The sequence below is a fragment of the Polypterus senegalus genome, chromosome 8 (genome assembly GCF_016835505.1).
Source record: "Polypterus senegalus isolate Bchr_013 chromosome 8, ASM1683550v1, whole genome shotgun sequence".
NCBI classification, from domain to species: Eukaryota; Metazoa; Chordata; class Cladistia; order Polypteriformes; family Polypteridae; genus Polypterus; species Polypterus senegalus.
Window position 1 is genome coordinate 117,836,821 of NC_053161.1, and position 15,785 is coordinate 117,852,605.

The following is a 15,785-nucleotide window of genomic DNA, read 5'->3' on the forward strand; positions in this document are numbered from 1 at the left end:
AAACCATTTGTCCTTTTAATTGAGTTATCTGTGAAGTTAACACTAATGATTTTTTGGATGCCTAAATAATCAGCTCTGTAGTCTTCAAATTAAACTAGAAGTGCTTTGGATTTATGGTAATAGATTATGTGTTAAAGTTTCTTCTTCTACATTTTTACTTTTAGATACAAGCAGGATGCATTAGCCCATTTAAGAACTTGCGGCGTCTTGGAATTCTTCGAGTTCAACAATTCTTTGATGGGTTTGAATCTTACAGCTTCACTTCTGAAGAAATTGATGCTGTGTTTCAAGCAGTGATTTGGCCGCAGGTTAGTACCCTGTTTAGATGCTGATATAGGAAGAGACTTTTTAATACGTTTCAATTGATTCAGTGAAATGATAAGGAAAGCAATTTAACAAATTAGCAATTTATAGTCATGTGAAAAGTAAGTACAAACCATGAACTGTGTTTTCTTTTTTTACATGTGTACATATTAACATTTAATTTTCACTTAAACACAGATAAATTTGATATAAAAACATCAATTTCATTTTGTAGTCCATTGTGCAATTTAAATAAGCATGCATGGAAATTTCACTTGTGGAAAAAATAAGTACACCCCTACATTTAAAATTAGAATCAGGTACAAATGATTAGAACACCATTAGGAATTATATTGGAGGAAGCTCTTTTATTTAAACCTCAGGCATTTAGTTTGGTTTGCTCTTTGTTGTTGAAGTGTGTGTTATCACCACGCCTAGATTTAAAGTACTCTGTGAAGCCGTCAGAGGGAAGGTTATACAGTGCTGTGAAAAACTATTTGCCCCCTTCCTGATTTCTTATTCTTTTGCATGTTTGTCACACAAAATGTTTATGATCATCAAACACATTTAACCATTAGTCAAATATAACACAAGTAAACACAAAATGCAGTTTTTAAATGATGGTTTTTATTATTTAGGGAGAAAAAAATCCAAATCTACATGGCCCTGTGTGAAAAAGTAATTGCCCCCTTGTTAAAAAATAACCTAACTGTGGTGTATCACACCTGAGTTCAATTTCCGTAGCCACCCCCAGGCCTGATTACTGCCACACCTGTTTCAATCAAGAAATCACTTAAATAGGAGCTGCCTGACACAGAGAAGTAGACCAAAAGCACCTCAAAAGGCATCATGCCAAGATCCAAAGAAATTCAGGAACAAATGAGAACAGAAGTAATTGAGATCTATCAGTCTGGTAAAGGTTATAAAGCCATTTCTAAAGCTTTGGGACTCCAGCGAATCACAGTGAGAGCCATTATCCACAAATGGCAAAAACATGAAACAGTGGTGAACCTTCCCAGGAGTGGCCGGCTGACCAAAATTACCCCAAAAGCGCAGAGACGACTCATCCGAGAGGTCACAAAAGACCCCAGGACAACATCTAAAGAACTGCAGGCCTCACTTGCCTCAATTAAGGTCAGTGTTCACGACTCCACCATAAGAAAGAGACTGGGCAAAAAACGCCTGCATGGCTGATTTCCAAGACGCAAACCACTGTTAAGCAAAAAGAACATTAGGGCTCGTCTCAATTTTGCTAAGAAACATCTGAATGATTGCCAAGACTTTTGGGAAAATACCTTGTGGACTGATGAGACAAAAGTTGAACTTTTTGGAAGGCAAATGTCCGTTACATCTGGCGTAAAAGGAACACAGCATTTCAGAAAAGAACATCATACCAACAGTAAAATATGGTGGTGGTAGTGTGATGGTCTGGGGTTGTTTTGCTGCTTCAGGACCTGGAAGGCTTGCTGTGATAGATGGAACCATGCATTCTACTGTCTACCAAAACATCCTGAAGGAGAATGTCTGGCCATCTGTTCATCAACTCAAGCTGAAGCGATCTTGGGTGCTGCAACAGGACAATGACCCAAAACACACCAGCAAATCCACCTCCGAATGGCTGAAGAAAAACAAAATGAAGACTTTGGAGTGGCCTAGTCAAAGTCCTGACCTGAATCCAATTGAGATGCTATGACATGACCTTAAAAAGGCGGTTCATGCTAGAAAACCCTCAAATAAAGCTGAATTACAACAATTCTGCAAAGATGAGTGGGCTAAAATTCCTCCAGAGCGCTGTAAAAGACTCATTGCAAGTTATCGCAAACGCTTGATTGCAGTTATTGCTACTAAGGGTGGCCCAACCAGTTATTAGGTTCAGGGGGCAATTACTTTTTCACACAGGGCCATGTAGGTTTGGATTTTTTCTCCCTAAATAATAAAAACCATCATTTAAAAACTGCATTTTGTGTTTACTTGTGTTATATTTGACTAATGGTTAAATGTGTTTGATGATCAGAAACATTTTGTGTGGCAAACATGCAAAAGAATAAGAAATCAGGAAGGGGGCAAATAGTTTTTCACACCACTGTATATGTCTATGTATTTGGAAAGGGATTTAAACAGATCTCCAATCATTTCCAAATCAAATTTTACACTAAAAGTGGAGAAAACCTGCAAACTTTTCCAGGCCTGGCCCTCCCAGAAAGTTTAGTATTAGCATAGAGAGCAAAATACTGAAAGAAGTCTTTAATAACTGTAGAATTTCATCACAGGCCCTACAGGCTTACTTTTTCATATGCCTGTAGTATTTCCTAACAGTGTGCCTTTTGACTGTTGGAGTATTTTCATGAGGAATTAATGCATCAAATGATTAATATCCAAATGTGTTGAATACTCAAAGTGGTGGATTGTGCTTCCTTCAGAATTAATTTTATAAAAATGGAAAGCAAATTTACTTTTAATACCATTAAATTACTTTTAATGAAAATCTGTTCAGCGCTCTGTGAGGTGACATTTAGGACAGAAGTCATTTCTAGTCGTACATACATATTATGCTGGAACACATATAATAAATACTGAAATGCATACACTATAGAGCTATATTTTGTCTTCTAAATTACATACTTGACAAATATTCTTGTTTGCAGAGCTTTTCTTTCATACAGTAACTGAAATAGGCTGTATATGGGGATATTTTTTTCTCAAATTATATATGGATAAATAGATAATACTTTATTTGTCCTAAGTGGTAATTTAGCTTTTTACAGAAGATCAACAAATAACAACCACACCCCCCAAATACACACAGAAATTACAAGAAAGAAAATAGAAAAATTCTGACTTGGCCAAAGAGAACAGTGCAGTCAAAGTGAGGAATTATAAAGGTGTATTACTCTAGGTATAAATGAGTACTAGAAGTATTTCTTGATACATTTATGTTGAAGAATTTGTGTCCTGTAAAATGTGTTACACAGAAGAATATGTACATCAGTGAAATGCACATTATTTAGGAGTTCTTAATTTATTCAATTTGTATTTCACAAATTAGGCAGATGTATTGTTTCATAGGGTCCTAGTCACTCCACCACACTTAGTAAAGAATCATATTTCAGACTCTTTACTAAGTAGACCTAAACAGAATGTCTCACATCCCAACTATACACTTTGTATGTTTACCCTTAACAGCCTGTTCACTGTCACCCTGTTCTTTTATATTTGTAACCACTGGCTACAAGAGTTCAAGAACAGGCAGGAGAGAAAGTTTTTATTAATGCATTATATTGTAGATAGCATGCTCAAAATAGAAGAGCATAAGGAGTGTAAAAATATTTTAATACAACCTGTTTTAGATGAAAAATTAACTGCTGCTTAACCATCCAATATTGTTAGACTGCCAGGTGGCTCTTTGTTTTAGTGGTTTCTGGTTCACTATTGTGTGGATGTAATAGCAGGGATGTCTGCGTTACCCCTGAATTTAAACCAGTCCTGTGGCTCGTGACATACCTCTTGGACCAGAGGAGTTATGATGTAGGGTGACTCCCCCTCTTTATTAAGGTCTCATTCCATTTGACCAGTCCAATTCTGTTCATGCATGACTTATCTTTCTACTTTAGATACTGGCTAGATTAGATTTTACAAATCCCCTTGACTTTCATCTCCCATCTTCATCCAGAAGTCATTTTATCTGTCTGATGTGGTGAGTCCTAAATATGCAAGAACTGGTTTATCCAGTTTCCTTACTGCCAAATTAAACATTATTCTTTGTAAAATTAAAACATTGCTCAAGCATATTTGATCAAGACAGTCTGAAAATTATGATCAAAATATATGCCAGATATTAACAATTTTTATTTTTCTGTGCACGCATACCCTGGTCTATCCATCTAGTTTAGGAGTTCTCAAAGTGCTGTTTCCAGCTGTTGATGATATCCCTGACCATGCTGAGAACAGCCTGAGCAGCATTCTACTTTTCCTTTTTAGTTTGACAAATGGTTTTCCAGAGCCTCTCTGAGGGTCTTCAAAAGTCATTCTATACTGTATTTCCTCACTAAATTTTACCTACACACAGGGCATCACTTTGGCCATTGCCACAGGTGCCACGTTTGTAGGTCGGGGAACGTAACATAAAGCATTTAATGTGCTGCATTAATTTATGACGGGGTAAATTAAGTAATTGATTAAACATTGATTTTAGGAAGAAGTTTAGTTTACGACATTCTACTTTAATTATGAATGAAGTAAACTATGAGAATAAAGTGGAAATGTCGCCTTTAATCTCAACATAAACGGCGAGAATAAAGTGGAAATGTTGACTTTGTTCTCGACATATAGTTTGTTTTTTTCTTCCCAGTATAGCTTAGCTTGAAGCAAGGTCCATATTAATGCAGTTTGCCTAAATGATGGTTCAGTTGGTAAAGATGTCATCACCAAGTTGCACTTGTTTTATTTTAATTTGGTGAATACTGTGTAATGCACCTGGGCTTGAAGTCTTGAAGTAATAGTGCAACTATCAGTAATAATACTATTATTTATTTTATTGTTATTATTTATTAGTTTAAATATTATGCAGTTTAATGATGATAAAGTTGTTTAAAAAGTCACTTTAACGTGTCAGTGGACAGAGATTGTTAACATTAACAGAAAGTGTAGTTGGTTTACAAAAAATATTTACTATTTATTCCTTTTCTAAGACATATTCGGTGCAATAAAATTTTTGCCAAGCACTTCTGGATATTTTACTAAGTCTAAATGCCTCTTTGTATGGTTGAAAATATGTTGTCAAAATTATAGTTTGTTTTTGCAAAATTTGGTCAATAAAAAGGTTCTATATTTTGACTGAATCTGTCATGCAATGTGATACCTTCTCCATTAGTGCCACCCCCTTGAAAACTTTATGGGGCAATGCAAAACTGTATTAATACTTGTGTGCACATTAAAATGTTTTTTTTTGTACAATGTACAATACTCTTGACAGTGGAATTGGTTATTCTTAGCCAGTAATTGCAGTGGAAAATGTGGTTAACATCCACTCATGCATGGGGAAAAAAATACCGTTGAATACCGTGAAACCGGGATAATTTAGAAAAATACAGTGATATAGAATTTTGGTCATACCGCCCACCCCTACCATCCTGCTTAAACTGTATGGAAGGCCTGTTTCTTCAACTTGACAGATTCTTGCACCACTAGTCTTCATCTAGAGGTTTTAGGTTTGCTTCCAACAACCTTTTTGCAGCACATCCTTGCTACTAAGGTCTTAAAACGGTGTTCATTCAGTCCTTAAACACTCCACAAATGCAGGTCATGCTTGTCCTTCGGTAGAATCCCGAGTTGTTTTGTTGTGTGGTGGGCAACGTGCTGGAGTCAAGATTCTCTAATACTGGTCTTTATGATTTCTGAAAGCCTCACTAATCAATTTTAAGCAAACAATCTTTAACTTTGTGGCATCAAATGTCAGATATGCTATGTCTGATTCACCATTTAGATCTATATGAAAATCCACTTGCATTGTTTAACTTGAAACCCCTGATATTTTTCTTCATGTTGCTGTTACTATCTGTACTATTTAAATGAACTTACAATGATATAGTAACCTTTAAATGTTATTATTAACTGTTTTGTTATGTTGATTTCTTTAAAATATGTAATATTAAGGATTACTTGGTATTTTTGTTGAAACATAACTATGTAGAGTCTGTGTATTCAAGGTAAATATTCTAATTTTTTTTTTTTGTTTTGTTTTTTTAAGATAAGCCGTCTACCTTCTGAGAGCTGCTATTCTCCAACTCCAGTACTGAAGCTAATTCATGTGTGGAGTACAAATTCTCGGTAATATTTCTTGCATCTCTTCATTTTTGTTTATTTTTATTACGAGTACTTAACGCAAAAAGCATAAACAGAAGTAGCATGAGATGTATTTATACAGTTTTTGGAATTACCAGACTTTGTGGTGTCATTTTCAACTTTGCTACAGTTATAGGAAAACACAATGTCCTTGTCGTCTTTTCAATACTAAACACACAATTTAAACATTCACATTCAAGGACAGGAAAAGTATTTGACAGGTAGAACCTCTATTAGCAGCACTAACCTTTGCCAAAAGTTTCTTGTAGTTGCTGATCAGACTTACAGTACACAATGGTTAAGAGGAATTTAAGAGCATTTCTCTTTATAAAGTGGTTTCAGTTCATTCATATTTCTGGTATGCCTAGCATGAATAGATCTTGTAGCCATGCTACTACATTTAAATTCACTTGAGATCTAAACAGATTTTTCATCTATTTAAGCTGATGTGTTGTTGAGTGATTTCTGCATTTCAGGTGAATGTCTTACTTCACTACTCATCATCATTATGACTCTTCATAAAGCTTCAGGTGACAGATTGCTACCCTGACACTCTTCTGTAAAATGTCTTGTTACAATATTGAGTAATTATCTTTTGGTTGGTTAGTAAATGTGTTGCTTGGCAGCACGTATTACAAGTTAACCAACAGCTAGATTTATCCACTCAAGTCTAGCAGGCAAAATAAGTGAGCATTAAAAAAAAAATTTTATCCAGTGTAAATGACAAAAAACATCCTCCATGAAATGGAAACACTTCTCTTAAAATTGTTAACAAGGAAAGAAATGAGAATATGGTGGAACAGGCAGCTAGAGGCTCAAAGAATGACACAGTGGGGGTTTAGAAGGCAAGCAAAGTACTCAGAAAAAGGAAATCATATCACTTCTAAATTCAATAGATTATTTGTTTGATTATTAGTTTGATGCTAGTAAAAAAAAAAAAAAAAGCACATATCCTTAAAATGTTATTGTGCATCTGGAAGAACTTGGGAGTTCAATGTTAGTAACAGAGAGCTCACTAATTAAACAAGATTGCATAGTGAAGAAAAACTGTGCTTGTCCTTATTACATTTGTAGAGGACTTGGTCTGACTAAAACCAACCAAGCCTATCCAGACACATTGTTTACTGGAGTAACCTGACAGATACAGCATACTGACAAAGAATAACTTAATCTTTAATAAAGTTTTAAGTTAAAAAAAATGGACTTGTGTGCTTAATGAGTACACAGTGTGTTAGAATAAAAATAAAAGTATTTATCAAATGTGTACTTTTCTGCATGATCCTGTATTTTTTTTTTTTTTGTCCCTCAAGTCAGAAGCTCTGTTTATGCTTAGCAAAAGGCTTACCATAGGTCCCTTTATGTAAATCTGGAAGATTCCACCAGGTGGCAGTGCGAGATTTCATCACGGTGTGAACAGGTTCGGCTTCTCTGCGTTGTGAATTGCCTGAAACACCCATTAAATTCCGAGGACACCTTGCCACAATATCTGAAAAAGATGGATGTTTAATGATTAAATTCATCAATCCAGGTATGTGCCCATTCCAGCTAGCACTGGGCACGAGGCAGAAATAATCCCTGGACTAGCGTCATTTTAGCATCACCAAATCCCCAAACCTGCATATCTTTGGAAGGAAACCGGAGCACACTGTGGAAACCCTCCAAGAAAACATGTAAACTCCAGGCAGAGAACACCAGGAACGTGACTCCCTGCGAGACAGCAGCGCTACCGCTCTGCCACGTGCTGCCCAACGTGTAATTATTAACAGTATTCATTATTTAACTGAAGTTAACTATTTATCTGTAAAATATAATTTAAATATTTTAATGCTATTCATTATGCAAGTGATATCAAGTATAAATCTAAGGATTCTGGATGTGCAGAGAGCTAGAATGTTATACGTTTAATGTGTTCTGTGTGGCAATTGCTGCTTGTCACTGCTGTCGATGCAGGAGAAAGCCTCAAAAGCATGTAGCGATTAACAACTGGGTCAGTTTTAAGGTGACATTTATGATGGTCTACTTCAATGATAAAATAAACTACGAGATTAAATTGGACATTTCAAGATTAAAGCCGAAATTCCCACCTTAATCACAGAATACACCTTTGCTCAAATACGCCGCTGTTAGATTCTAATGCTGTTGTGAAGGTGAAAAAAAAAAAAATAAGAACAGCACAGAAGATGGTAAGTGAGACCTTTAAAATTTATTGTGTAATTACAATGGAGAATATGCAATGCTTGAATATAAAAGCACCACCAGTGCATTTGTACGTCGACATTTTGCTTCACCACATCAAACCACTCATCAAACATTGAAGCATGCACATCAATCCTATGGGATCCACAAAGTGGTTTTCTGTCACATGTAGCTAGTTAACAGAGACTCTGATATCACATTCAGACTTCACACTGCACCCCCCAACTTTTTGCTGGTACTGCAACTCATATACACGTTGCGTTAATTTCTGAGGATTTGCTCAGAGGATGTGTCTAATGAACGCTGGTAACGTGTGGCAACCATGATGCATTCGTGTACACGTTCTGAGCATGCAGTATAAACTGGTCCTTAGACCTCTCTGACTTTCTTGTATACAAAGTATAGGGAAAGTATTGGAATCCTTCAAAAATTCCATTTCAAAATTTTGATGAATCCTAATGTTTTAAACCTCCCTGAGTCCGAAAATACCATTTTTGGAATTATTTCTGTGTGTGTGTGTGTGTTTGTATGTAAATATGATAACTTGAGTACACTTTCATTTAGGTCAACCAAATTTTTCATAAATGTATTAGGTACAAAACATAGTTTTCTTTCAAAATTGGGCTGTTTTCATTAACCGGAAGTGGTACTTTACCTTTTGTTCATGCATCTGCAGGATAGAAACCCACGCAGACACAGGGAGAATATGCAAACTCCACGCAGGGATGACCTGGGAAGCGAACTCAGGTCTCCTTACTGCAATGCCGCAGTGCTACCTCTGCGCCACTGTGCCGCCCTTCTTTAATGTGTAATTTAAAAATATAATCATTGTCTTGCAGTTTTCTCCTCAAATATCCATCCCCATATCTGAGTATACAAGAAAGTCTAGGGGAAACCACTCCCAATTTTCTTCTCTTCCAAATATAGCACTTTGGATTTCTTCAAAAAAAAAGTTTAACTTTTAACTTAAAAACTTACCTTTTAATACATTGTGGAACATCCAGATTGAGCCATTAAATGTGGCTTCTTTGTGAGCAGTGGTTTCTTCCATGGTGTTCCTCTATCAACACCTTTTCTTATGGAGAACATCCTGAACAGAGACTTTGACAAGTTCAAGATATTTTTGCTTGTCCTTTGCTGTTGCATACTAGGGTTCTATTTCACATCCTTTTACATGTTGTGCTCTTGCTGTAATTTTTGTGGGATGCACACCCCTAGGAAGAGGAGCAAGAGAACTAAATTTCTTCCATTCATAGACAACTTATCTTACCTGGGATTGATGAACACCCAGGCCTTTGGAATGCTTTTGTAGCTTTGTATTTTAAGCATCTGTACAATACTTCCATTGTCCTCTGACATTCTTTTAATCAGTCATTGCAGACTGTCAGAAACCAGACTTCCAATCTCATCTCATTGACATAAAACTTTGTACAAAGTCATTAGCCTTAAGGGATGCAAGGAGTGCATTATTGACAACAAATTAAATTTAGCTTGATTAGTTTAATCAGATTGTGTCTTTTATTTAGCTGAACATCACACATCATTGTTATAAGTTATTAATAAAGAAATCCAGGTAATTCCAAGGGGTTTGCAAACTTTATTTAGTCCGAGTAGCCACATTCTGAAATGTATCACTGTACAGGATAATGGTCATAATTTTAGTTGAATAGTGATTGTTTTTGTTGCAAGATGAAGATGTAATTTATTGTTTCAGATATTTTCCTCTTCTTGGGAAGCAGAAGATTGGAGAACCGACCTGTGACATTTTGTTCAATGTCTTTGCTTTGCTGTCTGCAAAAAAAGTAACTCAGTCCACCATCAATGTTGTTATCGACATTGCTGAACTCCTCCTTACTACACCAGATTTTGAGCCCACGGATTCAGTTATGGCACTGCCAGTGAATAACTGTATAATTCCAGAAGATACATTGGCTGCTGTACCTAATGGTACTGTCCCTAAAGTTTATTTCAACATAGCAGTGTATGATATAATCATAATGAAATGTTGTCGTCGTCTTCTTCATTTTCTTCATCTTCATCTGATTTTTTTTCTTCTGCTTCTGCTGCCACCTCTTCCATTGATTCATCTTTTCCTACTTTTATGTGGAGTCAATGTGCTTGATCAACCATTTCCATACAGTTCAGTCTGTTTTCCTTCAGATCTTTTCACCTCATCCATTCACCCTTGCTTTGGCCTTCCTTGCTTTCTTGTACCCTGTTACTTCCATTCCCAACACTCTTTTACATACATTCATTGTCTCCTCTTGTCACATGTTCAAATCACCTCAACCTACTTTCCTGCACTTTCTTAGATGGCTCTCCTACTTATTCTTATTGTTCTTTTTTTATTACTGCACATATCCATCTCAACATTCTCATTTCTGACACATCTAACTTTTTCTCCTGCACTCCCTTTACTGCCCATGTCTCAGCTTCCTACATCATTGCATAGTACTCCGAATACCTTCTTGTAATTGTTCCATCCACACTACACTCTATGGGTTATCTTTGCATTTAATTTTCAATTACTGATCCTTGATATTTAAATTTATCCATTCTTTTCAATTGCTCTCCCTGTAAGCTAACTTCTGAATCGTAATCATCATTAAACCTCACATATTCTGTCTTCTCCTTATTTATCTTCATCCCTCTATCTTCCAAAGCCCTTCTCCATTCTTCCAACATCTTTTCCACTTCCTCTTTTCTGGTGCCATCCGCAAAAAGCATGCCCCAGAGGGATTGATCTTTTATCCCATGATTCAGCACATCCATAATCGGATCAGAGAGGTGAGGACTTAAAGAAGATCCCTGGTGCAGACCTGCTCTAACTGCTATCTTGTCCGTTACCCCAACACTGCTTTTAACCCGTGTCCTTACTCCCGTATACATATCCTGGACATTCCTTACATAATTGTCTGGTACTCCTTTCTCTCTCATGCACCTCCAAATGTGTTAACGCAGCATTTTTTCATAAGTCTTCTCCAAATCAATAAACACCATATGTGATCCTTTCTGTTTTTCTTAATTTCTTCTCTATGAGCTATCTCAGTGTAAAGACTACATTACTTGTTTGTCTCCCTGGCATAAAACTCATAATGAAATTCTTATAATGGATCTCTTGAATGAAGTCTTGTTAAATGTCTTGATCAAAAACTCCCATATTATGTAGCTGAAAATGTAAGTTTATCTTTTTGATTGCTTAATATTACTTTTTAAAATTATTTATTTCTGTACTTCGTATTTTTTCTTTATATTGTATTCAATTTTTGTTCTTTTTCTAGCACCAGATGGCCTTAGCCTTGGTTCTAGACTTATTCTTCCACATGTGTCTTCCATTCTTCAGTACCTGAGCAATGTGGTAGGAAATGCTGAGAGGATGAAGAAGAAAAAATTCAGGGCTGAAGTTAGCAAAGAGCTTAACATCCTTTCAAAGTATGTATTGTTGAACTTGTCCTTCTGTAAACTGTAAAAAATTCTTAATAACTGTTGTGCTTAGAAGTTTGTGCATTATTTTTAAAATTAATTGATATGTTTTTCCTGGCTTCAGTCATTATTATTGCAAAATCTGTATTTGCTTTCCTGCATTTCGTGTTCCATGTTCGTATAGCTCTTCCTATGTTGCAAAAATGTTCACATTAGGTTGATAGGCATGTATTAGCTGAGCCTATTTGAGTGAATGTAAGATCTTAGTGTCCCCCAAATGAACTGTTGTGTCTTCTAATATTAATTCTAGCCTTGTGACTGATGGTACTTGGATGGCTCTTATTCATTCAATAGGAAAATACCAGCTTCATCACAAGGCATACTTATTTAATGCCACCATTTACCAGATCAGCTTATCATGTTTATCTTTGGCATATTGGAGAAAACCAGAAGACAATTATGGAGACAGCCCCCAGTGTTTGAACCCAGGACTCTGGATCTGTGATTAAACAAATATAATGACAAAGCCACTATGGTTCTGTTTTAAAGAGCAACTTTAACACAATTTAAGCCCACCAGTTTTTCAAATTTCAAATCCCTTCATCCACTTTTTTATTATGGGGGAATGGACTGTGTTCCAGCAGCATTGGTGCAAATAAAGAACAAGCCCTAAATAAGAGACCAATCAACTGTAGGTTGTAGCCATCTTATGTGACACTAGGCCAGGTTAAAGTCACAAATTAAACACACTGTTGTTTTGGAATTGAATAGGCAGCCCAGAATACTCCAATAAAAACCCACCCTGACACAGAAAGAATGTGTGTATACTTTACACACAAACTGTAAAGGCTAAAATTTGAATACAAGACTAGAGCGGCATTGAAATAATGCTAACTACTGCACGTCCTCATGTGTCTACTGCAACAGTCACAATACTGGAATAAGGACTTGGTCTTCATTTTTGATGATTTCTTAAACAATTCTTTTTATGAGCATATTTTTCAGATGCTTTATTTACATAAACACAAATGCACTCTTTAGGATCGGATTATTTTTATGTTTGTCATAAATGTTAAAATATAAGAAATGTCATTTAAATTTGATTTCTTTCTAGAATCAGCAAATTTGTGCAAGAAAAAGAACAGAGTTCAGTACTTATTTTCCTGTTGTTGCCATACCTTTACAAAACCAACAATACTCCGGTAATTTTTTTCCTATTCTTTTTATCATAGTATTGTGCTTGTAGAATTATACCTAAAAGTGTTTAACTTTCATATGACTTCCATTCAGACTAGAAACCGATTCTTTTTGTCATTATTATTCAGTACCCAGTAAAATATTCAGGTTGTAGTCTAATATGTCTTTATCATACTAAGAGATGGCTTAACCAGTTATTGGTGGTTAACATTGGAAAAATAATAGTTTCTGTGATTGAGTAGTGTTCTAGCATTTTGTCATATTTTAACCTTTTAGTAACTGTGATATATTTAAAAATGTATATTCTTAAGTGTACATAGGTCATTTTTAATGAGAGCAGGCTATTTAGCATAACTCTATTCTTAAGTCTGTTCACTTAATGATTACCGTGATTATTAGTGTAGGAAAAAAAACTGACTTGCGTTTGTGTTCCCTTGTTTTCGTTGAACTCCTTTTAAAGTAACAGCTAGATGCACCATACACATTTTTTTATAATTTTGAACTCTTGAATCATGTCACGTCTTAATTTTTGTTTAAACTTCAATCATACCTCAAAGCTTGTACTCCTATAAATAAACCTAGTCACGCTTCTCTAAACTACTGTTATCTCTAGCCCTGCAATGTCTTTTTTGCAATGAGGATAACAAAACTGTCTGTAGCACTTAAGATGGTGCCTCACTGTTGCATTAAGTATAGCCTCTCCTGACTTATACTCTACACTTCATGCTATATAAACTAACATTCTATTGGCCACTCTTAATCACTTTTTTATACTGTCTGGATATGGACAGTGTAGAATCCAAATTGACTTATCTAGAAAATGTATGCATATTAAAAACAGAAAAAACCCCAGCACTGATCCCTGAGTACTTTTACACAGACAAGGACATTGTTGAAAGAAGGGTCAGAGAAATTCAATAGTGTATAGGTATTATAGCTATTTAAAGTCCAACAAGAAACATGTAACATGTATTGTAAATTGTGTTGAAAGCATGTCCCACAAAGACTGGTAATACAACTAATCTTTTTTACCATCTGAAGCAGTGCCATCCTTTAGAGTTCACACAATGTAGACTTTACTGCACTAATGGGGAATTTTGAATCTATACAAAAGAAAGGATACAGTATAGAGGTAGTTTTTTGAGACTTTATTTTGTAGTAATACCTACTTTATTTACTTTCTGTGTTTTCCTATAAACATTGAAAACGACAAAATGAAAACAATGGATGTTTCAATTTTTGGGCTGTTATGGTGAGTGAGTTGAACGGGTCAGGTATATTTAACATCATGGCAAGTGTGCTTACTTAATGCTGTTTCTTTCAGTGCCATTTTCACCCTTACAACTAAATCTGGTGCAAAAAGATTTTGTATTAAAGTTAATACACCTCTGCTGATAAGAATTCCTTCTCCTATAACTATGTTAAAGTTGTTAAATATTTTTTAATCTACTGTTAGTGTGAAGGATATGTTTTCTGTGCATTTAATAACTGTAAGAATACCAGGAAATATTAAAATGATTAGACTGGTTATAGAGTAGAGCCCTTGACATTCAACATAGTGTCATTAGTTAGCATTAAACTTATGGGACTGTTTGCCAAGTTCTTCATTAAGGTTTATCCAGATACCCATATAAAATACAAAAGAACACATACATTTTTCTGGAATAGTGTATTCTGTGATTCCACATTTTCTGTTCAGTTTGAGTTGTTAAATGAAAATTAGTATATGCTGAACAATTTGCAAACTCATTTAGAAGAATGTGTTATTAATAGTGGAGCTCATTTGACAAATGTTATTTTTTAATGACGTTTTTAAGGCAAGGTAAATAATCTGAATCCATTTGATTTTGATTACTTTATTCCGTATTTAACTCAATACCCCCAAAATGACTATGAGGAGAAACAAACATGTCCCCACTCTCCAGCGCCATGTGGGAAAAGATTAAGTCACAATTCATACTATTCTTTCAAAAATCACCTCACTCTCATGCAACAACTGTTTTAAAGAAGTGTGTGTTTCTCTTGGCCATACTAAACCATAAACCTAGCATCAGCACTGACAGTGATATACCTGAGGAATCTATTTTCTGTTTTGAATGATGATCGTTTTATTGACAATATATTTGCTTTCCACTTTTCTTTTTTCATAGTATTCATGTGAGAAATATTGTAAGCTTGACTGGAAACATTTTTTGTTCTGTTTTTCAGTTATATGACTATTGTTGTTTGTCTTTGTATGGCTCTGCTGTCATTGCAATAATCTTCTTCTTTAGTTCCAGCATTGTATTGATTTTCTTATTTGAGTGTTCAGATTCAAAACTTTAAGAACCTCTGCTTTAAAGTCCTTAGCAATGAAAAAAAGTTAGTATTACAGTTTGTTTTTCTTAATACTGTTGAAGCTGAGATGGTATGTTATCCTTGTAGATATGGTAAACACCTCTGGGCTGGATACATTAAAATTTAATATACTCTGAATTTTTTTTTTACCTGTACACCTGTTTAACCTTTTAGTTATCGGAATTATAAGGTCACTTACTTGTTCTGAATGTTACACAGCAGCTATTCACCTTTGCTAACTGTTTTTCTGTTCTTCCTTCCTTGTTAGGATACTGAGATTGATATCTTGGAGACTATACAAAACTTGCTGAAGCAATGTATCAAACCTACCTCTTTCTTGAAACCTCTAGCCAAACTCTTCTCTGTTATTCAGAACAAACTTTCTCGGCAGATGCTTTGCACAGTGTTTCAGGTACTCACTTGAGAGAATGTCTATTTTTTTATTTATATAAATATTGAAATTAACTTTAAAAATATCTACAATTTTG

The 15,785-nt window shown here is 35.2% G+C and overlaps 1 protein-coding gene across 2 annotated transcripts in view; it reads left to right on the forward strand.

The window, feature by feature from the left end:
- utp20 (UTP20 small subunit processome component) overlaps nt 1–15,785 on the forward strand; it is a 154,385-nt gene that overhangs the window by 81,494 nt on the left and 57,106 nt on the right. For both annotated transcript variants that reach the window (XM_039761686.1, XM_039761688.1), the window contains exons 28-33: nt 165–308; nt 6,050–6,129; nt 10,055–10,287; nt 11,622–11,772; nt 12,878–12,965; nt 15,566–15,709. In XM_039761686.1, the coding sequence (XP_039617620.1) occupies nt 165–308; nt 6,050–6,129; nt 10,055–10,287; nt 11,622–11,772; nt 12,878–12,965; nt 15,566–15,709 (840 nt within the window). The remainder of the gene's footprint in view (nt 1–164; nt 309–6,049; nt 6,130–10,054; nt 10,288–11,621; nt 11,773–12,877; nt 12,966–15,565; nt 15,710–15,785) is intronic.